The sequence below is a fragment of the Aspergillus saccharolyticus genome (genome assembly GCF_003184585.1).
Source record: "Aspergillus saccharolyticus JOP 1030-1 unplaced genomic scaffold BP01scaffold_33, whole genome shotgun sequence".
NCBI lineage: Eukaryota > Fungi > Ascomycota > Eurotiomycetes > Eurotiales > Aspergillaceae > Aspergillus > Aspergillus saccharolyticus.
In genome coordinates, this window is record NW_020290643.1 from 92,642 (window position 1) to 118,254 (window position 25,613).

Consider the following 25,613-nt stretch of genomic DNA (forward strand, 5'->3'; position numbering starts at 1 on the left):
CGAATTATGGGGTTGTTCTGATATTGAGATCATGGGATGGGTTTGGGCCAAAGTGTCTGAAGTCAGTCTGGGACCAGTGATAAGTAAGTGTAAGAGGCGACGAGTTACCGATAATCGGAGAAGAGCTGCTTTGCTTCAGGGTGGATGATTTGCGCCCCGCCGGCCCCACATGGATAGCGAACGAACCCATACTGTTAAGGTTTCCTACTCGTGCCCTAAGCCATAATTAGCCATGAGGTTTGAAAAAACTTGAGGCTTTACAACAGCAAGGCCTGCTGGCCCAATGGTAAGGCGCTTGACTACGAATCAAGAGATTGCAGGTTCGAGCCCTGCGTAGGTCATTACTTTTTTGTTTTTTGGGTTATGTTTCTGTATTTCCAACTCACACCGACCAGTAGACTTTATACGTGCCTGCATGTTAGCGACATCTAAACCTCTGTGGATACTAGCTGTATGTAGTTACTTTGTCTTGATCAACTTTATAGATACTATTTTAACTCAGTTGCGGCGAGATATCTCAGTCAGTGATTCAAGTCCACGAAATATATCCATACAGTGGAGAATCACTAGTGCCCGGTTACACTTAACATCCATATACTCACGCCATCTCACACAGGGTCATGAAAATACCACATCACAACTGCGTATAATATCCCTAGAACTGTATACAACCCAGTAATAAGCACAAGGGGCCACTTATGCCAACCTGCAGTAACCACCACTCCACCGGCAGCAGCACCACCACCACCAAGCACTCTTATACCCTTTCCTCGAGATTGGCAATAGTAATTTGCAGCGAGAACTAAAACCAAATACGAAGTAACAGCAGAGGCCATGCACCTAGCGATAACCTCATAGTCTGTGGCCAGGTCAGCAATTATCCCACATACTCCGCACAGAATGAGACCGGTAGCAGGAAAGCAACCCCCCCCACCAACAAAATCTGAAGCTTAGTATAGTAAATCACGCTATAATCATTGATCGGGTACGTATAATGCACAGGCCCGTCAGCAGGGTAGACCGAAAAGCGTGAACCACACTAGATATAAGCACGCAAAACCAAAATGGTGCAAATGCAAAGGGGTGTTCTTGAACAAGGACTCTGCCACGAGCAGAGCCAAGGAGATATTTGGGATATCAGACGCATGTGTTACTCAGAACATGCAGAGTTTAAAGAAAAAAAAAAGTAATGACCTACGCAGGGCTCGAACCTGCAATCTCTTGATTCGTAGTCAAGCGCCTTACCATTGGGCCAGCAGGCCTTGCTGATATCTTTTTCCGTCAAACTGTGCTACATATCTCAGCACCAAGCTTAAGCAATGAAGTAAGCCGCGTAGCTTCAATGTCTACCGTGTGCAATAGACTAGCAATAAACTTTCCCTTGATACTGTCACAGCCAGCGTGGCGAAGTGCTCTTGCCAATAGAAGCAGATACAAGAGTTTAATTAAGAAGTCGGATAGGCTTAAGTAAGAGGTACGTCTGACTTGGCTCGCACCGGATACTGCATGAACATTACCTGCAATGTCAATACTTCCGAATTATGATTTTCCATCAACACGCTCCACGTCATCCACATCCAATCACTGAGTAGTGAGATACCCTGAGAGAGATAGGAAGTCCATGGACGGCAGTCTGACTGGATGACGCGGAGCAGACAAAAGATCTGATAACTTCAGACTCTGTATCGTCCATGAGTTCTGCAAAGGCGTGAGCCCGATCATCTCGGACCTAATCTACGGTAAGGGCCCCTCAGAGACGCGGTTCAATGAGCGAATCATGCAACCAGAGCTCCTCCCGAAACAGATATGGGAAAAAGGGCTCCGTGAATAGTCAACCGTGCTCCGATGGGAACGAAGAGCAGTGGGGCATTTATACAACAACTAGGTCATGCATATTCCAGTAAAAAACCTCGTAAACTGGTCCCCGGTCACAATCTGGATATTGCGAGATATAGTATCATCTCTTCCAACAGTTGTTTTGAAAACATTGGTGGCATGATGAATAAACCTAACACTCCCCACAGAGTCAGCAAGATTCAATGCTTGGGTACTCGACAAGCAGCTGCAACTGATATACCTCAACTACCGGAACCCCGACCGCAACGGGACCCCGGAAATACCACATACCGCTATTGTACAATATGTATTAGCGGGCAAAAAGACAAAAGAAGTGACCTACGCAGGGCTCGAACCTGCAATCTCTTGATTCGTAGTCAAGCGCCTTACCATTGGGCCAGCAGGCCATTGCTGTTGAAGTGCCTGAGAATACATGCCAATATATGCCTGCCAATAATGTGGATTCGTATAGGGACCCATATCGAATGCGATAATAGTTTCACTCCAGTGGTTGAGTTTCGTCATGTTGTTGGCGCACGCCGTTGTATGATCCACGGTCATTTTCCTCCGACGATCGCCCATGTTGGCATTATCGCGGAGGACGCTCGGCCTATTATCTAGGATCTAAGGTCATGACAGGCCAAAGTGAAGAGCAGTCAATTCAACCAACGGTGTCTCTTGGCGCAGACCGTGGCAGAACCATTGCAGATAATGAGTGAAGAAATCGGATGAGATAACGAGGAGGCCAGGGAAGAGACTTGACTCGCTAGAGGGATGGTTTGCTCCGATACGAGACCCTGCAGGAGCAGGAGCAGGAGAAATTTGGAGCTTGGCGAAATGTGGAGGCTGATTGAAATGGTTGATGAGGCTGCGAACGCGGGGGTGGACCGGCAAGGTGTCCTGTGTATGCAGCTGTCGATCGAACAATGAGTTCCAAGGTTCAAGTTGTCGCAGAGTAAAGAATAATGCATGGTAGCGTGGCTTCCTTTGCCAAGACTTACCCTCTTTCAATATGAACCAGACATCCATGAGCCGAAAAGCTGCACAAACACGGGGTATTGACTTTGGCACTGAGCGCATGACTTCCTCACAGTGTCTTCGTGTTGTTCAGGCTTAGGAGGGCGGCTTAGAAGGGCCGGGGCTGTGTGGCTGGACGGAGTGGAAAGTTGACAAATTGTTTGCCTTGCTGTCTCCCTCCCTCTCTCTCTCTCTCTCTCTACCTCTCTTCCCCAACAACGACCAACAGACTCCATCCCGGCTCAATTGATCCTTTCGGATGGCCTCGTAATCTTTTCCTGGAGCCTCATCACCGCCCCCCCGAGGATGTCTCGTTTTAGGTCGACCCTCCCACCCGGCCCAATTATCAAGGCAGGACGGGTTCGCTGCTCGTGTTCCAGATGAATACTTGTTCATCTCGAAAGCCACCATGACGAGGACTAGTTGATGAGCCTCCTCCCCTGGAGATCTGATCACAGGGCCGAGAACTATGTTTGTCTCTTAACGACGTGTGGCAGCTGGGCTGAACGCCAATGCTGACGAATGGACTCCATCCCCGAGAGCACACCTGTCAGATGCATTCAACCAATATAAATAAGCACTAATCCCCGGCCGTAGTCCATACGCCCCAGAAATGCCATATCAAGACATTCCATTTCCCCAGAACAGGATTTCATTGAGGAACATATCGTATATTTAGACTGTATATACCATGACACGACTGGAGCGCAGTTCCTACAAGCGGCTGATTGTCTGCTGCGATGGTCTGGAGTCTATCTTTCCAACGACTGTTTCTAGTGGACTTCTGACCGAAATCCCTTACAGGAACCTGGCAAGACTCGACAGCTGACTCCGCAGACCCGCCATCCAATGTCACGCGGTTGAGCCGAACCCTTAGCCAGACGGCGATTGTCGAAGAGGATGGCGTTAAGAAAGAAGTCCCGCAGATTGTATACTACCAAAAAGGGGTTGGTACCGGCCTGGGAGACAAATATATGGGTGGTAAGTGAGCTCATCACCACGTGCGAATACTGCCTTCCCCCTCCTGTTCTCCGCAAACCCAACAGTCATCTTGAGATATCCTTCAAACTGATGATGCTCGACTACCAGGCGTTACTGGATTGGGCGTGAGCGCCAACGTCCGAGCCGCGTACGGCTTTCTCACCGACAACTACAGCGAGGGCGACGAGATCTTCTTTTTCGGCTTCTCACGCGGCGCATACACAGCACGCGCAATTGCAGGCCTAGTCTGTCGCTGGGGATTGCTCACGCACCGAGGCATGGACAATTTCACAAATGTGTACGACGACTTCTACGAGAAGCAGATCCCAAGCTACTCTCCGGAGGAGCGACGCCGGCTGGGCTTCCGAGACGAGCTACCGCCCTTCACCGTCAAGATCATTGGCGTGTGGGACACGGTAGGGTTCCAGAAGGCCTGGCTCGGCAAGGACCTGGGCGAGCGCCTGGAACTGCGGAATACTCAACTGCTCCCGAACGTCAAGTACGCCTTTCATGCCCTGGCACTGGATGAAGATCGTACCGCCTACTCTCCGATTCTCTGGCATGTCCCGCGCCCGAATCCCGGCCAGGAGCTTCTCCAGGTGTGGTTCTCCGGCGTGCACACCGATGTAGGGGGCGGGGGAAAGGACCCCCACCTGGCGAATATCTCCTTGGCCTGGATGATTTCTCAATGCATGAAAGACCGGCAACTCAGCTTCGACATTGATGAGTATCTCTTCGATATCCCCCCACCCATGGTAGAGAGCGACGTCACTCCGTGGGCCACCAGCCAGGGCAAGACCGACACGGCAAGTCTGGTCCGCACATTGGAAGGCGTGCTTGGGGGGAACTCGCATCGGACCCCTCTTGGATATAATCCCAAAGGCGAGGAAGATGATTTCACTGGGGAATACATCCACGAGTCCATCAATGATCGCAAATTGCGCAGTTGGAGCTGGCCGTGTGCTCCCTTGAAGGCGAAGAAGGGCGAAGGATCTTGGATACTGGCGGATTCAAAGACGATCTTGGAGATCCGTGCATTGGAAAGAGAAAGGTATATGAAGGGTAGAATTCGTACTGTTCATGTGAAGGAGGTCGATTAGCCGGGTCAGTGACGCTTGAACTATGGTTTGAGCGCGAAAAGTTGTGTTGAGGTAGCTGTATTGGTGGTTCAGGAGTTTGGTTTCTATATTATTTGCAATATTCTTTCTTCATCCGAGACGCCGACTAGTGTCTTCTTGTCACCGAGGTTATGAAGGCGGTAGGCAACTTTGGATAGTTGAAGCATTAAATTAGTATAGTCAAAAGTTCGAGCTCTTTCTTATGCTATTGGAAGTAGCGAGCTCCTGTGCACTCTTAGATTAATGTAACTAAGTATGTCTCATTCTTTGGATCAACCTGGAGAAGTTCTGTAGATGAAGAAAGACTCCGGAGTGATGAAAACCCCCACAGTCCTATCAGGTATACATACACAAAGCCGCCTTGGATACAAAACACATGACCCTCCTTTCTAAAGTATATCAACCGCAGAACACCACAACCCACCAAATACACCTGGCTCTGTCCTTTGAACTGATCGGCGCTATATTGTCTGGAAGATTGTCAAACTTTCTGAGTACCATGTACATCAACCACCGGAAGGGGCGTGCGGGAGAGTCAGCCGGCAAGATTCATTTCCCGAGTGTATCGTGTCCGGTGCTAATGCGTCCCGAAAATCTTCTGGAGTTAGGAGGACCCCATCTATGATCTTGCCGAGATGAGTCTTGCTTATATCCTGGCAATCTTTCCTGATCTGCGACATGAGGATCTTCAGGAACTTTAGCGGGCTTTGGCTGAATGTAGTTTTTGGCTTGTCCTTTCCGCCAACAATGAAACCATCCGCAGCAACTGTCAAGCCTTCTAGCGTTTTCGTAGAGGCCACCCCGAGAAACGCGCACAGCTCCTGGTATTCTCTGTATGATTGCACGTATAGCTGTCCCGCAAACAGGTTGAGCTGTATTCTGAGGGACTGGGCCAGTATAGGTAAGTCACACCCGAAAGGAACGTTGTATAGCGTTAGCCTGTCCAAGGTTGGAAATCCAGGATTTGGCGGGGGCCGTACAGACAGAGCATAGAAGCTGTCGAACGAGAGCCTCGAATCAACAGCGGAGATAAAAGATCTGCTTCGAACGGACTCACAATGATGGCATACTTTGCGGTCTTCGACAGTAATATCCACTGGACTGGACGCTGATAGCTATCCAATTCAAATCGGTTCTTCTTAGACCTAATAACTGTCCTGGCGAAGTCCTGGGTGACGTAGAGTCCCGAAGGAAATTCAGAAACATCAAGATGAGCTGCCGCAGATGTCTCCCGTAATTCAAAGGCCGGTAAGTATGATTTGGAGTCCTTTATCAACTTTCCCGAAGTAATGAAGGAGAGTAAGTCTGGGTCAAGAGAATGACATTCGGGATCCACAGGTCCCGGCCGCTGAAGTTGCCGTTCCTCTTCAAACTCTGGAGCCAGCTCGCGCTCCTGTTCCTCCGAAAGATCGACAGCCCGGTGATTCGCGCCACAAAATTCGTTGTATCGGTCTAGGATACGCCTCATATTCTTGCTTTCCTCCCACCCCTGCCTCAAGAATGGCAGCGTTGCGGGGCGCGGTCCGTATCGATTGACCAAGGATTGTGACTCAGGTTCGAGGAAGCGAATGCTGTGGTTCTGAGACATGCGAGTTTCGTCTCCTTCGCGTTGCACCATACTCCACAGGGCACATTGATGCTCGAAGCGTGCACCTTGAGTAGCCCACAGTGATATACTGCGCTGCATATCGATCCAAGTCTCCGATATCGCCCACAAGAGGATGTCAGATACATCAGCTCCTGTTCTATCATGAGTCCCCGTAAGGGTAAATAGTTTGGCTTCTATCTCCTTTGGAACGCAGAAAGTCACTGATTGGCCATGGCCCAGCTTTCTCAATCTCATACAAGCTATGGAAATAGTAAACAATGATGAACTCGCACTTAGGTCCTAGTTTTGAGAGCTTACCTTGGACAAGTTTGTCTTTCGTGATATCTGGTCCTAGAGTTACTGCGGCACGGTAATTTGCTGGAAGTTTTAAGTCAATTCCTCTGGTATGTGCCTCATCCAAGAAGACAAGACATGCATCAAGCCGGTTTGCAAAAGGCGAGATCTGTAGTTGCTCGACTCGTCCATTTCTATCGAGCACGCAGATCTCATGTTCGTTGTCGATAAAAACAACAGCTTCAAGTTGCGCAATGCTCTCAACCATACCAAGCCAGGTTCTTGACACCTGCTGACTGTCCATCTCCAAAATCTGGGCTCCGACGTCAAGAATCACCTGGACTGGGGGATTGAGAGCTACCACATTATTCAGAAGATTCTGAGCATTCGAAATCAGACCGTGTAGTTCTGGTGATTGAACAGGTGCTGGTATGAAAGAGACAGAGTTCTCACTTCTTAAGAGATTTTCAAGCACTAATGCATTGGTGTGGCTCTGCTCTGGCAGGTCCCGTTGGGCAACATCCAAAGGAAGAGCCTCGCGGGAATCATTGGTCCCACTGAAGCCACCGGTGGGATGAACCTTCACTTCACCAAGATCCCAACCCGAAGCCGAAAGCTTACTTGGAAACTGTCTCATCTCTTTCAGAAATACGATGTTGCTGAGAAAGTAGTCAATAACAGCCTTAGAGAAACGAAAGCGTGGAAACACATGAACAACACAATGATTGTGATCGTCAAGGTTTACTCCAAAAAGATGATGGTATTCATTTGAGAGCCCAGGTGCGTTTTGAACCCAGGCGCGGTATTCGATATCTGATTGATCGGACTGAAGAAGGCGGTTAAAGGCGAGAGTGATTTCATCGTCACTCAAACCAGCGTAATAATAGCTCAAAGACGTTAAGGTGATTACCACGTCTGGATGGCTAAGCTCAGCACGAGGAACAGGGCTGTCTTTGGCACGGTAAGGCACAGAAAGTCGAGTAGGGGGTTTCCTGGTAGGATCTGGCCCATAATTGACTCGGAATCGTTTGCGGCCGAAGCAAAAGCCCAGAATACCACCAGCAAACAGTCCTCTAAGAAGAAGGAGGGGATTCCGCCAGATACTGGTCCACACATTTGACGAAGGACTCTGAACGGTGATGATCTCATCGACTGTCAGTCGCTCTTTTAAGATATAAGTAAGCAAAGCTTCTTGGATCTTTACAGGCTGCCTCGAGATTGGGAGATTCCCAATTCCAGTATCGCAGATATGCTTTGCGATGCGGAAGAGAAGCTCCTGTTGGGCAACATTCTGCGTGGCACAATGAAGGATTCGTAGTTTGGGAAAGGAGCCCGGCAGACTGTCATTGATCTCAATTGAGTCTGGATACACCTCCTTGACGCCAGGAGCGAAGATCGGTACCAGTCGCAGCACCTCATGTATGATGTTCCATCTCTCTGGGCTCATCTCCAGCATGTTCTGCGCCCCCATGGTATACACCAACTCAAACCGTACACTGAACACTTCGTCACTTTCATCGACAATGTCACGCGCATGTCTTCTGCAAAACTCTAGTGAATCGAGCAGCGACTGGCCGATATCTTCTCTGCCAGTTATGAAGCACTCTAAGCACATCAACTTCAGGGACAGCAAGTGTTCAGGTTGAACCAAAAGCACACCACCATTTGTGATGCAGTCTTTCATAATCTGCCTGACTATTTCTGCTTTGAAGACATCCAGATTTAAGGACCGTGAGATAGGCAGATGGTACACTCGTCGGTCTAACAAGCCGCCCAATTTCGAAACCAGCATCTGGAGCATTTGCTTTGATTGCGGTCTCGCTACCAGCACACGAGCGAGGTCTGCACCATTCGCGTAGTTGAGAGCCACAATGGGAACAATAACCGAAGATTTGCCTTCGCCCATGTTTAATTGCACCACCATGTTCTCTCCTGGAATAAGGCTTCTCATTTGTTGCGCAATCTGCTCTTGTGCTTCTCTAACCAAGATCCCGTTCTCGACCTCCAATAGAAGAGACTCCGGGTACTGATGGGGGTCCCAGTTGGCGTGGCCTGGATTCTGAAGCTCCCGGATCAAGTCATCCGGCTTTCTCAGTGACTTTACCAGCCTCTTTGCTCGCTGAACAGCCGTGACAGCGAGGCCGTAGGCAATGAAGCATGCTTTCCAGCGCTCAGGAATTTCACGCCACCTACGGCGGGTCAATTGACGAAGCAGTGTTTCCGTCGATATCGCTGGCATGTGAGCATCGCCTGCCACTGTCCGCAGAGCCTGATATATTATCAAATCTTTGATTCCAGGAGGCTCCAACAGTGCATTCGATGGCCTCATCGCTGACATAACTGCATGGTGTAGCTCTCGGTAATGTTCGTCGCAGTGTGCGAGATGCTCGAGAAGAACGCTGTTAACTTCCTCCACATTTTCCGAGAGGCTAAAAACCTTCCTGGATGCTTGCATTGCCTCGAAGCTGCCCCGCAACCGTTCCACATAGACTCTCTCATAATCAGAACTAGAAAGCATCTCGAGCCTGTTCAGGAAAGCTAGCATATTATCACGCTCAGTGCTTGGTGTATGGCAATGCAAGATCTCGGAGAGGCGTGGTGCCTCTTTTGGAGGCGGTGGTTCAGAACTCAAAAGGTCATCGATACAGACAAATGCACGGGCACGGCTCACGGGCTGTGCTCGGAGCGTATCGATATAAGAGGGTTCATACAGATTGGTGACTGGCTGAGCTCTCAGCGTTAAGGTCATGGTAGTGACATATTCATGAAACTTCAAGTTGCTGAACCAAGCGGAGAAAAGGTCACAGGCACAGTTTATGGCGGTGTTCTTGTCGAAGTAGTCCGAAAAGCGCGGGCTCGTTCCATTGGCTTCATAGTAATAGAGAGGCTCAGGTGCTGGCCACTGCTCTTTTAGATACCCAATGAACTCTTTCAGAGTTTCACTTCTATTATCGTCCTGTTGTTCATTGCGCCGCGACACGAACTCGTCTTGGCTTTCAAGCCCTTTGCGCTTAGGACGAGGCTGTCTAGTCCGTTCGAGTGCGGTCAGCTCGAGCTTAGCTCGCAACGTGTCACTGTCAAACCTGTAACCTTCAATCAATACAAAACTGGTGTGCTCAGGGACTGGAATCGAAGCCATCTCAGGAACAGTGTAAAGTGAGGCCAGTAATTCGAGGACATCCAGGCGAAACATCCGTGAGAATGCTAGCGTTGATAGCCACATCATGAGTGAATATTTGTTCAATCGAGTTTTGTTTGCAGAAAGCATCCTGTGAATGCTGTACCAATTGGTATAGATGTACAGTGTAGGGTCCAGGAGTAGACGAGCATCATATCCTATTTTCGAAGTATCAATCTGCATCTGTGGACCATCTACAGATGGCATTGATTCGAAAGCAGACCATAGATACCCGGCTAATTCTTCCTGATTCATTTTCTGGACCACAAAAGAGCGGAGGCCGTTATACACCATTGAAGATAGTCTAAAGGCTTGCAGTCCCTCCACAGAATTGCGAGTCTGGTCGAGTCCATTGTAAGGACGGTCGTACTCAGACGTATGCTTCTCGGCGCCATACTCGGCCACTCGAAATGTGGATGAACGAATCTGGTCCCGTCTCAGTAACATAGACTCCATTGCCGGTAATTCATGATACGTCTCCGGCTGCTCCGGACAAAAGATTCTCATTCGAGTATCCTGTTCAAATATCTCAGTGACCTCAGTGTAGAACTCATTGTGCTGAGCCAGGCAACCCAAGCCGCTGTCCCAATGAACTGTCTGCATAACGCGCGCTTCCAGGGGATAGTATCGTCTCCCTGGGGTCAGTTCGGCAATTCGAGACAGGATCGCACAACACCCGGGCTCGAGTTGGACGAATGATCTTACTGATGCCGAGCGCAGAATAGATAGAGCTTGGTCAGTCCCCGACTTTTGCGTCAGAGGATCAGGAACGCAAGAAGATGTTAAAGCATGAAGATAGCAAAGGAAGAGTCTGCTCTGTAAGCTTTCGTCGTCAATCAATCGACCAAGCTGCCTATCAACTGTGTAGACGTGTATCTTGTTGCTTGCCCGCCTTTTTATTTTCACCTTCGTATGATACTTGGACCTTCTCCAGTGGACAGGCCCCTCTGGTATAAGAATCACCCGGTTCTGCTTGACTTCGTCGATTAGAAGGAGCTTGTTGCGCAAGCCGATCAAGGTATCCAATGACTGATTGGGATCGATGAACATCCCACGATGCTGTCGAGAAAGTACTACGGAAGACCCTGACTGTAGATCAAATCCAAGCTGCAGACGAGGCAGATCGACCTCCAACGTTGTAAATCCAGAAATCAAGCTGCAATGCAGGTTCGCACGCTTCTCAAGCGGCCGCAGAATCCTTGAGATACACCTGCCTGTTCTACTCCGCATATTCACAAGGACCCGTTCACCCTTAACTAGGTACCAGGCTACTCCTCCATGCTCCCTCTGCAGTCTGTGCAGTTTCCAATTAGACGATGATGTCATCCAAGCGTTGGCTTTGGGACGGAACTCCACAGACGCGTCTGCTTTATGATACCAATGAACGTGATCAGTCACAAAGGCATCGGGGAGTAGACCTGCAAGAAGCCTCGGTGGCACAAAATTAATGGTGCTTTTGTCTTTGGTCGCTTCGATGCAGAGATCATGAGAGTTCAAACCTCGAATCTGCCTCCTTGAGAAGTGGACGGTATGTCCTAGATGCAGATTTTGGCAGCAAAACTGCATGCCCGGTACATCACTCGGCATGACCTCCAACAAAGTCTCCCCGAAAAGCGTTTTGTATGTTTCATGTTGTTCGTAGTCCGAAGGAAGGCGAGCCAGAGGTAGACCATTGACAAGTAGTTCGCCAGTCAGAATATTATAGTGTACTGGCAGTCCCTGCTCGCCTATATTCTGTTGTGCGGAGTAAGTGTAAAGCCAGCAGCGATCAGTCTCAGCCACAGCAGACCAGCTGGAGCCTGCACGATATGTCGCCCAAACTTGGGCAATAGCCATGTCTAGGGCTGCACTCTGATGGTGTAAGATACTGTCTGCTAGTATGGGAAGACAGCGATAGGTCAAGTTTCTCCAGCGCTGATACATAATGGGAAGAAAGATGTCACCGCTCATGGCGAGACCCTTTCTATCATGGATCAACATGCAGCATTGTAGAAAGATTGACGCATCAGCAGGACTGCCCAATTGTCGCTTCAAGAAGAATTCAGTATCAAAGGTCTCCGCACAGATCAAGCTGAGATGCATACTACGTGCAAATAACGCGTTACGATGCTTCTCATCTCTTGCACGGCTCGCTTTATCTTGGACAAGCTTGATCCAGTCGAGCGCTATGTCACGAAGCTGCCCTAGGCGTTGCAGACACAGTTCGTGGATCTTGGTAGACTGCGATAGAGACAGTATCCTCAGTGTCAGACGGATGAGTGCGTTGAGTCCCTGCGCCAGCTCCCAATTGCCTTTGATCCTGGCAATGGTCCATTCGATTTGCTCAAGTAACCTTCCAGTCAATAGTTCGTCACTCAAGATGCTATGCCCTATTCTTAAAGTGGAGTCAGGAGTAGAGGGTCCGGCTTGGTTCATGATCTGATGGATGAATATGTTCGTCTCTACCTTTTTGTAGTCTACCAACGGAATGGTTAGCTGCAGGAGTACATTCTGCCATTGGATCTGAAAGCCAAGAGGCATTGTGCAAAGAGCCTTGTATTCTTCAAGGGACATATGCGACGGACATGTATCTTGCGACGCGATGACTGTATTGGGAGACGGGCCAGCATTTGTTGCTGGGGGCGGGCGAAAGAGGAAACGTTGCAATTGAGTGCTTCTCATGGGGAGTTTATATGAGCACATGTTGGCAATTTCCAATCTGTCTGTCATAGCAGTCACGAAACACCTTTTCTGATGGTCATAATATCTTAAGTCAAGCCCGTTGTTCACGCACACATCGTCCACAGTGACATTGAGAATATTTCGTCCACGCCTGTGTCCGAGTGTGGGGCTTGATTTCTGAAAGAAGACCAATGCGCTGCCCTCCGTCACCTTGCTTGAAGAAGCCCCTGAGACCTTTTTGAAGTTGTGGCTGGAACTCATAGACTGGTTTCTCAAGGACCTGGTATCCAAGGCGCAGCACGTCAACCAAGAAAAATATTGTGTTATCACGCCAACATCTGAAAGGTCGAGGCAGATTCAGTTCAAAGACAGTGGACTTCGCTTTTAACGGATTTTGCGGCAATGGCCATTCATGAACTTGAATATGTAAACTGTTGGCTTGTTGTTTGTAAGCTTCCTTTGGGCATTTGGGGTCATGAACACGCTGGATGATTCGTGGGTGCGCTTTAAGAGTGGTTGAAGTATACATGCATTGTGTCTTGTCTGCAAGAGCCATCAAATTGAGGTATCTTTGCTGCAGACTTTGAAGTTCCTTCACTTTGCTAAGCCTTTCATGCTGGGCACGGTCTTGTATTTCTCGGAGCAAACGCTGATGGTCGTTCGACTGATCAAAGTATCGAACAGCAAAAAATGAAACGGTACCGAATTGCCAGAAAATGCCCCATCCGTGCTGCTTTGCCCGTAGTCGACGTTGGCGTAGATATTCCTCTGCACGAGCCAGTCGTTCCATTTGCGACCTAAAAGGAAGCAGGAGGGAACAGAAAATGTTCACCGGTACATTCGCGTCGTAGTCGTTTAGGATCTCATGTATGTGAGTAGCAGAGCGGTCACATGCTATCCACAGTTCTAGGATAGTGAGAAGCATGCACGAGAAAGCTTCGGGATTGTTGGAGTATGCTGAAGATGCAACGCTGTGATAATCATTAATCAAACGGCCTAGCCGAGCGCATGTGTCCTCAGCATCTATGCATCCATTCAGCCAAAAGTCTAAATTCGAGGAGACCCAGTCTTCTAGTGCAGCGAGATTATGTGCTTGGTAGCTGGGGTCCTGCAAGTCCAGATAAGAGGGCAAGTTTTGGGTTGAGAGTTTCGCAAGTGCCGAAAATGGGTGTAGATTCTCTGGTAGTTCTCGGGCCACATGTTTAAATGCATTCAATCCCTCGAGGTATATATCAAGACTGGGGATAGAGCAGTAGATGTCATGGCTGAAGTTCAACCCAGCCAGATCCGACAAATGATTGTGGCGAGCCTGCCGGGCCATGACTTTACGCCAGCGGTGTTGAATAGTATCCTTCGCCTTCTCTAAAGCACGCTGAATGGGAGAGTACCAATGAGACTTATTCGAGAAGCTGAGTTTGAGCAATCGACGCAAGATCTTGGCACTCATACAATGGAGGTTCTCACTAGGCAGCACTTCGTGAGATAATCTGAGCATGGATCCCAGGAAGTAGACCATGACATGTTTGTACATATCGTCCGTCTCATGGAATGTGGTGAACCTGCGAAAACAGAGCTGGAGCACAACTCGGGCCATCAGCCACAGAGACGAACGACGCCATGGACGACGACTGTTGAGCCACATAACATCATCTCGCGTATTCTTCATGATTTGGACAGCCTGAGTATCGGTGCACACTGACCGCAAAAAGGCCATGAATAATTCAGTGACCATTTTCGGATGGGTAGTATCCCTATCCTCATCATGAAGCTCTCCGGCCTTGTGCACCTTAGCCATGGTCCCCACCGCAGGCTGATAGCTCATCTTAGCAAGTGTTTGTGCCATTATATCTTGTAGTTCGGGCTGGTTAAACGTGTCCAAGCTCAATGCGATCGTAGGCCCCGGGAATTGGCGCTGGAGGCGACCCAAGGTCGTAATTATAGCCCTGTTCCGGGGTGACAGCTCGAAAGATTCTATGAGAACTTGATCGTCGTTTCGGGTCAAGAGCATTCCAGCATTCTGACTGCGGACATATATAGGCAAGATGCCTCCTGCGGATACTCAGTGCTGACTTTCACGTCCCAGTCACGGTCAGCTTACCCTCGGTGCTCAAATTTCGAAACGCTTGTCGGAGCTCGTCCTCGTTAAGTTCACCTTGAATCCCTAGAATCTTCCTGAAGCGCAACATCATCTGGATGACCATTGTGAGAGTGCCAACGTGACACACAGGAGCGTTGCGTCTGAATCCATGCAGAGCATCGATCACTGTAGTGAGAAGGAGAATGTCGAGCTCAGGCCGATAGTCTTCCTCTTGGGGAAGTCGTGGGGGGAGGAAGACGTGGTGGAACAGATAAAGACACTGCTCCAAAGGCATCCCCTGATCTTTGACTGATGAAGACGTCGCCATCGCCCTTTTAACTATCTTTGAAGAGACTTCGACAGACCATTGCAGGAAAGAAAGGATGAACAAATCAGTTGAGACAGTGGAGAGTCAAGGAGATGATGGAAAGAAAGGTGGAAGTGAAAGGCAGGTTTGAGCTTCTTGCCAAAAGAAAAGGAGGACTCACTCGGTGCCAAAGTCTTTGTAGATATTCATAAGAGAGACCCAAGGGACCTGCGACTGGAAGGCTTGTACAAAGCTTAAAGAGACGAATGGTCAGTCCGAAGCAGATGAGTGTTGCGCCAACGTTGCGTTTCATGTGTAGAGAAGAAGTTGGGGAGACCATTCATTCACTACAGGAAGGAGCCCGGATGTGCCTCAGGTATGAAAGGAGCACTAGCGAAGGCTGAATGCCCAAGAGTTACCTCTTCATGGAGTTGACCCCGAACCGAATTAGCCCGGAGCTTCTTGAAGTGATTGCTGATCGTTTCATTTCTTCCGATAATGCTCTAAGATGTGCCAAGTCTAGAGGAGGCAGTAGATTCGGATGAGGCCATCGCCAGAGAAAATAGATCAGGAATTCAGGAGAAGGAGAAGAGGGATACCAACTCGTAACTGCCATACCCTAGATTTCGTGGCACTATACGGCTTCGGCAAGAATTTAAGATTATGAATTTACCATCCTCATCATTAACCCATGACTTTCATTGCTAAACCAAATAAAATAGTAGTCATCATCCTCATGCGATGGCAATCGAGTTGCAATACATTCCATTCGTTCTCCCTTTTGTTATCAACTTCCTCATTATGAACATCCTCATAAGGATCGCATTATTCATTAAGCTCGGTAAACTTGAGGGATCGAATCACCACGAGAGGAAATCATCCTCGCAGAGATCTAGCACGGCGCGACAAGGGCGCGATCTTGCGGATAATAGGGTCGTGCGGTGAATTCTCTGCCACTGACATGTAGAGTGCCTCAAGCCGTTGAATAAGGATGTCCATGATCTTGGGCGCGACTTCACGAATGTCGGGGTCCTGTAAAGGCTGTTAGTGTTGGTCCAATTCTCACCCGCCATAGGGGAAACATACCATCGGGTTCACCGTTTGCAGAACCACTTCCAGCCAGGTCAAACGCTCCATGGGGTTGGTCTGCAGCGACGAAGTCACAGCAACACCCACAGAAAGAGCCACGATAGGAGACAGACTGGTCAGGTATTGCGGGTTCATACGAACAAAGAGATTGTCAAACAGATCAGCCTGTTGAGTCGATTGCAGCCACTGCTGCCGTTAGCATGCTACATTAACCAAAGAGATATCAAGATAGTTACTAACCTTGACTGATCCTTCCTCGAAGTGACCTTGACTCATCAATTGAGCGATCTCCTGCAGCTCAATCTGTTCAGGAGTTCTCGTGTCAACAGAAGCGCTGCGAGCGGGCGCGGTTGTCTGCTGCTGCTGCTGCTGCTGCTGTTGTTGTTGTTGCTGCCGCTCCACCACATTATCCTTGGAAGCCAGTGCATGGCTAAGCTTGGCAACCTCAGTCTGCAAGCCTGTCTGAGCTGCAGCAAGTGTGGCAACCGTGTCGGACAGTCCACGAACAAGCGAAGTGAGCTGGCTGATCTTGGCGGCATCGCTTTGCCGCTGGGCTTCCAAATGCTTCAACTGAGCCTGCAGCTGTTTTTCCATGCCACCGACAACCTTGTCTGCAGTCTGCACAGCGACATTCTTGATGGCTGGAGTGATTGTATTCTGCATGGCCTTCGAGATCTCGCTTTCCACACGAGGAGCAAGCTTCTGACCCACAGCATCCGACAAGACTTTCATCAAATCAGGCTGCTGCATGGCACGAGTGACAGCCTCTGGGAGGGCTTGGCACACTTCCCGAGGAACCACAGATCCCAGCTGCTGCGACACCACGCTGTTAAGTTGCTTACCCACAGCGGCGGCAGTAAGATCAGTCAGGGCGGGCACAACCTCTGACTTAATGCTATTCGAGACGATGCGGGCAAGATTCTTCTCCACATTATCAGATAGAGTACTGGAAACCAGACGTAGAACCTGATCCTGCTTGGCTGCCGAGGCTGCGTCCCAGTTGCGGCGCTCTTCGTCAAAGCGGGTGTAAAGTCCTTCCAATTCGCGACCAAGGCTCTTGGTGAATTCCGACGACACGCCGTTTTGCAGCATCTCGAGATGCTTGTTCAAGATAGCAGCTGAGTCATCGATACCAGCGCTGGAAGCCACAGGAGCAGCAGCAGGTACTGCCTGAGAAGGGCCTGGGGTGGCAGTAGCTTCTTCGAGAGTTGGCTCATTGCCCACGAGAGCAGGAACATCATTAGGTGAACCTTCTTTGGAAATCACGGGTTCCTTGCCTTTAGCGGACGGCTCGCTCATGCCAGTGAGTGTATTCTTCTTCTTTTTCTTCTTCTCAGCCTTGTCGACACCATTGATGCTAGATACAGTATCAATTGGCTCGTCCTTCTTCTTGGCGGGTGCCTTGGTGGGCGACTGCACGCGAGAAGTACTGGGACCAGCTCCAGTCGCAGCATCGGTGTTGAGCTCGGGCATCTTTTTGATGATCTCTTTGGCCGCCGGCTTTGTGGGAGTCGGAGCTGCATCACCATTGACCGAAGGCTCATCCGCCACATATGTGGGGAAGGTCTGCAACTCAGCGATGTCAATGAACCCTTCCTCCAGAGCATTGACGGGACGGACAATTTTGTTGTCGGTAGTCCATCCCAAATCTTCCTTCTTGATGTTCAGGCATGTCACGCCACGAGAGTGCATGACATACAGCTCGAACAGACCACTTTCGTCCCCAGCCGACTTAGTAATGGGAAGGATATCCAGACTCCGCAACTGACCCTTGGAAGCGAAAGAGATTTCGCGAATGCCGCTCATGCAAGCGGTAGATTCAGGCTTGGGTAGACTGCTGTCCTTCTCACCAGAGCGCTTGATGAAGGAGGCCTGCGACATCGCCTGCAGGTTGTATCGAGGCGCAGAAAGGTGAACAAAGTAGATAGAGTTGCGGGTTGGATGGCCAACAACGATGATACCAGATGCGGGGTGATACGCGACACTGCAGATGGCGTCGGACTCATTCTCGTGAGGGAACTTGAGCTCCTGCACAGCCTTACCCAGCCCAATATCCCAGAGCTGCAGGGTGTGGTTCTGCTTCAAGCCCACGAGAACATAACGAAGCGCCATCGACTTGACATAGGGACGTAGCTTGTCAATAAAGAGGACAGAGGTTGGCCACGACTTCTCTGCGGGAGAGCCGGTGACAAAGGTGTTCAAGGGCACCCGAATCTCGGCGGGACTAGGTCCAGAGCTGAAGAAGCCCGGGTTGTTGACCACCTCACGGATATCCCAGAAACGAAGGCGGCCCGTCTTGTCAAGAGAGGCGATGACTGTATCATCGTCGCTGAACATGAAATCCTTGCCGGCCTTCCCGGTGGAGATCTTCAGAGCACGCTCTTTGAAGAATTTCTCCGTGTTAACGACGCGCTGAGGTCCAGACACACCGTAGGCGGAGTTCATTGCAGCCTGAGGCGAAACCACATAAATATTCTTACCACGACCAATGGCGAAGAATCCAGGATGGCGAGAGCTCCGTTTGGCCCGCGTTTTCAGCTGGCCGCCCGAAGTGTTCTCGTCCGAAGCTGGGAAAGGAGGGAAGATGAGGCTCTCGCTCTCGAGGGCGTCGAGCTCAAAAAGATCCTTGTCTGCGCGAGAAACCAACGCCCAGTACACGGTTCCGCTGACGCCAATTCCCAAGATGGCTTGCTCCTCGGTAGTTCGGCCGGTAGCAGTCTGCGACGTGCATACCGCAACATTGAAGACACGATCGCGGGTAGAACGGAAGATTTGCTTGTCACTTCCATCATCTTGACGAATGATACGCATACCACCGTTCTTCGCCAACGCATACACAATGTAGTCCGAGGTCGCGGAAGTCAAAGAGCGATCCAACTGATCGAAGTCCTTCTTGAGCCGGGCAATATCCATGATACCGTCATCACGAAGAGCTGCAAGCTTCTCCGAGTGGGCTTTGACGATGATGGAGATGAACGGCTTCAGAGGAAAGTTGTACACAGAAACAATGCGTTCTTCTTCTTTTTCAGCACTATCTTCGGCACTCTCCCAACTATCCGCTAGAGCATCACCGCTGCTATTGTTCGAAGTCTCCTTCACGGCAGCGGGGGTAGCGGTACCATCAGCAGAGTTCTTGTCTGCGCCATCCTCGACCTTGGCTTCGGCGGCCGTTTCCTGTAGGTGACTCGCGATGGAAGAGATCACGGCTTGAGTACTGTCCTCTTGGGCAGCAGCGAGCTGGGCGAGCTTCTCATCATTCGAGTTACCAGTAGCGTTCTCGATTTCGCGTCCAATCTCATCAACTAGACGTTCAACGACGGAATTGACGGCTTCCCTCTGCTCGTCAGCCAGTATAGGCGATTTGGGACCTTCGCTTTGCGGGGTCTCAACAGCCTCCGCAGCCGAGGACGGTTCGACCTTGCTGGTAATGGTGGTCTTCTTGCTTTTCATGATCTCGATGGCTGGACTCTCGCTTCGAGACTTGGCTTGTTGCGGGGTGACCTTGCGCGGAGATGCGGCAGCCAGCTGCTCGAACGGGTTGACATAGGTGAACATGGAGTCCTTACCCACAGGAGGGGTTTCAAGCTGGGAAGGTCCGGCATCATCCGGAGACACCAAAGTCTCCTCCGGCCCATGAGCTGGAGACTTGAGAATGTCGTTCAGCTCTTCCTCAGGAACAGGTGACTTCTGAGACGAAACCATAGAAGGTGGCTGCGGAACAGTCTTCAAGGGTCCGTCGGAAACATCCTGACTAGGCTTGGGACGGTTCAGCAAACGTAGCAACATCTCTTGAGTGTTCTCGGCAGTCGGAGCAGCAGATGCAGAGCTCTCGCCCGCGCCAGCACCAGATGGACCGGAGATAGAACCCGCAGGCCTCACGGGAGCGGTGGTAGCACCTTGACCTTGGACACCAAAGAGTGACGCAACCAGGTCTGAGGCAGAAATGTTTCTCGCGTGGGCCTTTGACTGCTCCTCCAGACCAGCTGCACGAGGCTGTAGGTAATTGGGCTGTTCAGCGCCAGAGACCGGAGCCTGCTGCTGCTGCTGGGGGGCAGAAGAAGTGGTAGGCTGGTTGAACTTGAGCAGATTCAACAGATTCACCGCCCGGTCGGGATTGTGAGGCAAGACCTGGTGATATTGCTGCTGCTGCTGGTGCTGGGGTGGCGGAGGTTGATGGAAGTACATATCACCCCGAGGAGTCGAAATATTAGGACTAAGGATATCCGAACCGTGGTGCGGAGGAGTATTCACAGAAGGCGACGGGCTGTGAATATTGGATGAAACCGAAGGGTGACGGTAGCCATGGAGCGGCTGCTGCTGGTGCTGCTGCTGCTGCAGCTGCAGCTGCGGGTGAGGATAGGCCTGGCCATCGTACTGCGGCTGGTGCTGCTGCGGATGCTGCTGGCGGTGACCCTGCTGATACTGCATGGGATACGGCGGCATGGGAGCATCATGGGCAGGGGTGCCCGAAGGCGAAGGACGGGGCCTGATGCTGGCCAAGAGGGCCTGAAGATCATTGGGGGTGGACATTTCTGTCACTCGCCGACAAATGAGGCGACCTCCAGAGACGATTCAAGCTTCTAGGTAGATCAGATGTAGCTCTCTTTCGAGAGCCAACAAAGCAAGAGAGAAGAGAGAGAGCGGGTGTTAAAATGAAACAACCCGGACCTCGGCGCGCGATTCAATAAAAGAATGCAAGCTAAAAAAGGAGCAGACCAAAGAAGAAGGAGAAAAGATCAAAAGACAAAGGACGGACTATTGTACATGGGACGAGAATGGAAGAAGAGAGGAGGGAGAGGGAAGAGAGAAGAAGAAGTGGAGGAAAGAGAAGAGGAGGAAGAAGGAGAGGAAAAAGCTCGGAGGAAGCGAGAATTGGAGGTAAGCGGGAAGATGAGCTGGTGGTAATTGTGGCGGTGGGGGAGTGAACAGCGAGAAAGAGATGTGGCTAGTGCAGAAATCGAGAGACGTAACCGTAAGATTACACAATGACGGTAATCTCAATGCACTTGAACCTCAGAATGAGCGCATCTCTTCCTCCTCCTCCTCTTTGCAGCATTCAGTAAGACCACACGTGAAGACTAAATATGCCTGCGCACTCTCAATGAGATGCTTCTACTCGATAACCTTCATTCTTTCTATATCGCTTGACTTTCCATCTCTCTCCGAAATCCTTCCCGCGACCATCTCATCCAACCACTTCTGTTTGCCACTGATCTCATCGTTCACCGTTTGATCACCAGAGAACTTGACTCTACAGTGTACATCTTGAGGGAAAACCACCTCATTCTGAATATGTTCTGCCTCCGGAGGTAAGGCTGGTCCCTCGTTAATCCGACCTTCTCTCTGCCCTCTCTCTCCCGCCCCCCCTCCATGACCTGATCCCCTACACTACTCCCTTCACCTCCTACTTCTCCAGTTCCATCTTAATAAACATACTGACCAAGTCGTTGTAGCTGGCTCCCCCTCTTCTTCATCCCCACCAACGCCTCCCCCCTCTTCATCATCTCCTTCGTCACCTTGACCTACATCCTCCACCGACCGTGCATCTACTGCTCTGCCCTACTCCTCATCCTCTTCATTTCCTCTTGTCACTGGTCCGACAGATGTTTCTTCGACCTCCGCGGCGACTGGTTCAGTCCGCGCTACACCACTCCCGTCGCGCCGACCTCATGCCCGGTCAGTCCCGCGAACGAGACCCTAGCCGAGTATTTCTTGGAGACGGTGACCTCGACTGCCAAGGCGCTCTCGGGGGCCCTAGTCGATGAGGCACAGCGGCGGCTCGCCTCGAATCTCTCGGCTGAGGCTGGCGCTCCCCAAGAATGGACGGGCATTGGCATGGAATGGGTGCGCAGTCTTTTGGGACGGAAGGAGTGGACCTTGCCATGCGTGGACGTCAAGGTGAGGCTCTAGGCGTCGTGCCGTGGATTGGAAATAGGTGGAGCACATATATTTGGATGGTGTTGTTGTGTTATCTACAGATATCCGAGTCTTGGGGCTTTCGGTATGCTTTTCCTCTATGGAGAGAAACTAGGGGTGAAAGCCAGGGAAGGTTGCTTGGCCTTGGGACATGATCTGGACCGGGATGGCCGGAAACTTCGTATAGATCTCCGAGGGGCTGCATCGATGTACGCTTTTCTGGGCATCATCTCCTTCGGACGGAAGAAAGGATGACACTATCGGTCTGAACAGCTATCGACTGGTATTGAGCGAGATGTTCATTTCTGATGCATGGGGAGTTTAAATTGTACATAGCATATAATCATCGCAATTTGTTCTTATATCCCGTTTTCAGGTAGCTCATACCATCCTGATTGGTTATGCGGATCTGGAAACTGCGCCTGGACAATCCAGACGTGGGCCAATGGTTTACGATTACAGCCCCTGCAGGGCCGTCATCCTGAGACGTGAAGGTTGACAAATGTGCATCCCTGTTCGGAGGAGGCGTCCTTTGTCATACAAGGAGTAACCTGGAACACGAGCCCCTTTCAAAGGGAAAGCCTTCGAAAGTGGTTGCGCATCATGGTTAAATCAATACCTACCGGCAGGCTCGCTAAGAATAGAGCCATGTGACGGGAGGTTCCTGCATGTATTCTAACAACCATTGAATCAATCGATTACAATACAAATAGGTATCTAACGCAAGGTGTAAAGAGATGCAGACAGAAATGCAGTAATTATATCGTCGGCGATCCTCTGGGTTCACTCGCCGCGGTAAGTCATCGTAAGAACATAACCCACATCGAGGCATATTAGCAGAACATCGTCAAACATAAGGTGAGATAGGCATCACACAATCATGATAAACATATGATGAGCCTTCATCGCAAGATGCAGCTGCAAACGCGATGCGAGCACAGAAAACAAAAATCCAAATGGGTATTGAGGCACCGTATGTGCAAGGATCGTAGAGAAGAAACAGAGAAACAAGCTGCGGAAATACTCGCAAGACATGCAGGACAATCATGTCTCGTTAGCTCTCCTCTGGTTTTCAATGGTAACCTCCAGGGGTTGTCATCGGCATGGGCCAGTCATCCTCCGTAATGCTGCTCCAGAAGAACCAGACAGTGACTATTGCCAGTAGTGTGAACAGAGTCTCGAAAAGCGCGCCATTGATTTTCCCACTGGAGGCTTCGCACAAGTGAACGCTGATCACGTACTCGAAGATCTGACCAATGGCGAATAGAAGGGCCGCGGCCGTCAGGTAAACTGTGGCCAGGTTAGGATCATGCACCATAAAGTCAAGGAGGCGGGAGCATACTTAATGGCCGGAACTCGCCAAGAATTCGCACCACCAGGATGACTTCGAATACATAGAACAGAACAAGGCAGACGAGCGGGAATAGTTGATATAACACATAGAGGGCGATATTGCGATAGTGATTCGAGGAACTCGTTGCGAATTCGCCTGTCCAGTCAAAGGCCGTATCCAGAGCAATATATCCCGTGCCGACGAAGAGAACAAGACCGGATGCGACAATCAAGCCAATAGACGCAGGTGTGCCGTCGTCAAGGAGTTGAAAGCCTACTAGAGCATTCAAAAGAAGTATCCAACATGTCGCAGTAATGGCAGCAATATGAACCGCAGAGAAACCCTGGAGGATAGCTGGATGAGACGCCGAGCGTGGTGCATGAATTGGGCATAACTGACCTTTCGGACCGCACTGTCTAGAGGGAAACCACCCACGGAGAAGATCTCGCAGATCTCAATGATGAGAAATCCAAACAGAAAGATTTGAATCTCCCTACTCCCATTAGTTTCCATTCTGGTCCCCGATATCCTGATCTTCTTGCCGCGTACCTTCTGCCGACTGCGGCTCGTTTGCGTTCTGATCTCAGGAGCAGAAAGAGTGTGGTCAGGATGGAAATGAAAGCCAGGAGAATTGAGCCTGCTGCTAATTAGTCAACTTTAATGTACTCTGGGCCATCGTGCCATACCTAGATTACTGAGATATCGGTCGCCACTGAGCTCAATTCCCTTGAGCACACATCCGCCATAAGCTTTGTTTGGAGGCTGATTATTTGCGACAAAGAGCTAAATACAGCAATGGTTAGCGACATTCCGAGGGGCGAGTGAGACATAGCGAGAGGGATTACACACATTGCAGACTGGTAAGGTGGAATCGCGACAAAAGTCCTACACGTGCAGATCGACCACGGTCAGTTAAAGCTCGAATTGCAGCTCAATTGCGAACCCACGTTGAAGTTACCAAATTGCGTGGAACCCATGATTGAGATAGGCTTTGCCGCATGCGACAGAGGTCAGGTCGTCGAAAGTCGCGAAGAAATGGAGGAGATGATGGTAGTGTTGGCGGCAGCAGCAGCAGCAGCAGCAGCGAGGTAATAGTGATGCCGAGGGTGACTGTACTAGCTGGTTTTCCCTGCCTAGACCCACGCCGGTCACGATAGCTCCGCCGCAGACTGCCGTTCGAAAAAAGCGCCAAGTCAAGATTAGGATTAAGAGGGACTTGTCGATCGAGGGATCGTCTCGCTTCACTTGATGGTAACGAAAATAGAAAGATAAAGAAGACAAATGCGGGCCAGAGACCGAGTCGACAAGAGGCGAACTAAATCAGGTAGTAGTCGACGGATCAGACACGGGAGGGCGGACACGTTGGGTTGGCAATTAGTCGTGCAGCAGCTCGGACAGAGACCGGATCGAAGAGAGAGACAGCTGAGCGGAAGCGAAAAATGTGAAGAAACCAGAGACAATCCGAGAACGATGATTGGGAGGATATAAGAGAGTGACGGGGAGGGTAGGTGGTCAGGCTGTCAGTGTATATGTCAAACACCGGTGCTGGTTAATACGTGGATTAATACGTGGGGGGGGGAGGGCAGCGGAAGTATGGAAGAGTGATGGATCCGAATCGAAGGACTGGAAAGTGATGAAGGTGGTGGAGGTAGGCGAGAAGGCTGGCGATGCTGACAAGGAGGAGCGAGCGAGTGAGCGAGAGAGAGAGAGAGAGAGAGAGAGAAACAGAATTGTTTGTATGCAGAGGAGGAGAGGGTAAGGGCGGCTAAGAAGGAGGATTACGCTGATGATGAAAAGGATGAGGGGATAAACAGGGAGAGAGAGACACAGAGAAAGAGAGGGAGGGAAGAGAGGGAGGGAGGAAAGAAAGGTTAGAGAAAGAAGGTGAAGGTACGGCCGCAAGAGGTGTAACTAGTCCAGCACCTTAAAACTAGTGATAGTTACTTGGACTTTGTAGCACTGAGTCGTGTGTACTCACTGTTTAGTGGTGATCCATCACACTCCCTTAAAGATCAAACCATGATCCAGGGAAAGAAACGAGGCATGGAAGGCGAGAGACTAGACTAGAGAGAGACTAGAGAGAAACAAGAAGTTCAACAACAACGGGATTCCGGGTTTAGCCTGGGGCTAAAGAGCGTGATGGAGACCGCAAATACGGCGGCACAGCAAATAACAGGAAAAGCACTGGGCACTGGACAGCCCAGAATCCGGCCGGAAG

At 50.3% G+C, this 25,613-nt stretch overlaps 6 protein-coding genes and 3 non-coding genes across 9 annotated transcripts; 3 read left to right on the forward strand and 6 right to left on the reverse strand.

Moving 5' to 3' along the window:
• Nucleotides 1-269: 269 nt before the first annotated feature.
• BP01DRAFT_t244 lies at nt 270-341 on the forward strand. Its single transcript has one exon. It is a non-coding gene; the product is annotated as a tRNA-Arg (tRNA).
• Nucleotides 342-1,190: 849 nt separating this feature from the next.
• On the reverse strand, nt 1,191-1,262 carry BP01DRAFT_t247. The gene has a single exon. It is a non-coding gene; the product is annotated as a tRNA-Arg (tRNA).
• Nucleotides 1,263-1,870: 608 nt separating this feature from the next.
• Nucleotides 1,871-2,418, reverse strand: BP01DRAFT_368017 (uncharacterized protein; the record flags this gene model as incomplete). Its single annotated transcript, XM_025576488.1, has 3 exons — nt 1,871-1,935; nt 2,128-2,129; nt 2,180-2,418. 3 exons carry the CDS (start codon nt 2,416-2,418, stop codon nt 1,871-1,873), a joined length of 306 nt encoding a protein of 101 aa, XP_025428597.1.
• On the reverse strand, nt 2,172-2,243 carry BP01DRAFT_t246. The gene has a single exon. It is a non-coding gene; the product is annotated as a tRNA-Arg (tRNA).
• A 1,123-nt stretch (nt 2,419-3,541) lies between the features above and the next one.
• On the forward strand, nt 3,542-4,934 carry BP01DRAFT_346468 (T6SS phospholipase effector Tle1-like catalytic domain-containing protein; the record flags this gene model as incomplete). Its single annotated transcript, XM_025573638.1, has 3 exons — nt 3,542-3,596; nt 3,658-3,834; nt 3,943-4,934. The coding sequence occupies 3 exons, from the start codon at nt 3,545-3,547 to the stop codon at nt 4,932-4,934; spliced, it is 1,221 nt and encodes a 406-aa protein (XP_025428598.1).
• A 524-nt stretch (nt 4,935-5,458) lies between these two features.
• On the reverse strand, nt 5,459-15,116 carry BP01DRAFT_404617 (uncharacterized protein; the record flags this gene model as incomplete). The annotated part of the gene is made up of 5 exons (XM_025578713.1): nt 14,772-15,116; nt 12,786-14,644; nt 6,859-12,742; nt 6,010-6,800; nt 5,459-5,803 (listed from the first exon to the last, which is right to left on the reverse strand). The coding sequence occupies exons 1-5, from the start codon at nt 15,076-15,078 to the stop codon at nt 5,459-5,461; spliced, it is 9,186 nt and encodes a 3,061-aa protein (XP_025428599.1). The 5' UTR covers nt 15,079-15,116.
• Nucleotides 15,117-15,734: 618 nt separating this feature from the next.
• Nucleotides 15,735-20,977, reverse strand: BP01DRAFT_394083 (uncharacterized protein). The gene is made up of 3 exons (XM_025578292.1): nt 16,387-20,977; nt 16,144-16,332; nt 15,735-16,089 (listed from the first exon to the last, which is right to left on the reverse strand). Exons 1-3 carry the CDS (start codon nt 20,674-20,676, stop codon nt 15,934-15,936), a joined length of 4,635 nt encoding a protein of 1,544 aa, XP_025428600.1. The 5' UTR covers nt 20,677-20,977; the 3' UTR covers nt 15,735-15,933.
• Nucleotides 20,978-21,175: 198 nt separating this feature from the next.
• Nucleotides 21,176-22,412, forward strand: BP01DRAFT_359296 (uncharacterized protein). The gene is made up of 2 exons (XM_025575646.1): nt 21,176-21,455; nt 21,600-22,412. The coding sequence occupies exons 1-2, from the start codon at nt 21,439-21,441 to the stop codon at nt 22,054-22,056; spliced, it is 474 nt and encodes a 157-aa protein (XP_025428601.1). The 5' UTR covers nt 21,176-21,438; the 3' UTR covers nt 22,057-22,412.
• Nucleotides 22,413-23,014: 602 nt separating this feature from the next.
• Nucleotides 23,015-24,524, reverse strand: BP01DRAFT_131566 (chitin synthase export chaperone). Its single transcript, XM_025570470.1, has 7 exons — nt 24,343-24,524; nt 24,245-24,280; nt 24,082-24,178; nt 23,945-24,032; nt 23,795-23,888; nt 23,405-23,738; nt 23,015-23,352 (listed from the first exon to the last, which is right to left on the reverse strand). The coding sequence occupies exons 1-7, from the start codon at nt 24,370-24,372 to the stop codon at nt 23,135-23,137; spliced, it is 897 nt and encodes a 298-aa protein (XP_025428602.1). The 5' UTR covers nt 24,373-24,524; the 3' UTR covers nt 23,015-23,134.
• Between the last annotated feature and the right edge of the window lie 1,089 nt (nt 24,525-25,613).

Bases quoted from the DNA above. Each gene is read 5' to 3' on its own strand.
- BP01DRAFT_394083 (XM_025578292.1), bottom strand. From the start codon at position 20,676: ATGTCCACCCCCAATGATCTTCAGGCCCTCTTGGCCAGCATCAGGCCC. The intron at 16,333-16,386 runs GTTAGTAACTAT...TAACGGCAGCAG, and splicing joins TCGAGGAAGGATCAGTCAAG to TGGCTGCAATCGACTCAACA. The intron at 16,090-16,143 runs GTATGTTTCCCC...CAGCCTTTACAG, and splicing joins TGCAAACGGTGAACCCGATG to GACCCCGACATTCGTGAAGT.
- BP01DRAFT_131566 (XM_025570470.1), bottom strand. From the start codon at position 24,372: ATGGGTTCCACGCAATTTGGTAACTTCAAC. The intron at 24,281-24,342 runs GTGGGTTCGCAA...CTGCACGTGTAG, and splicing joins CGCAATTTGGTAACTTCAAC to GACTTTTGTCGCGATTCCAC. The intron at 23,889-23,944 runs GTACGCGGCAAG...TAATGGGAGTAG, and splicing joins CGAGCCGCAGTCGGCAGAAG to GGAGATTCAAATCTTTCTGT.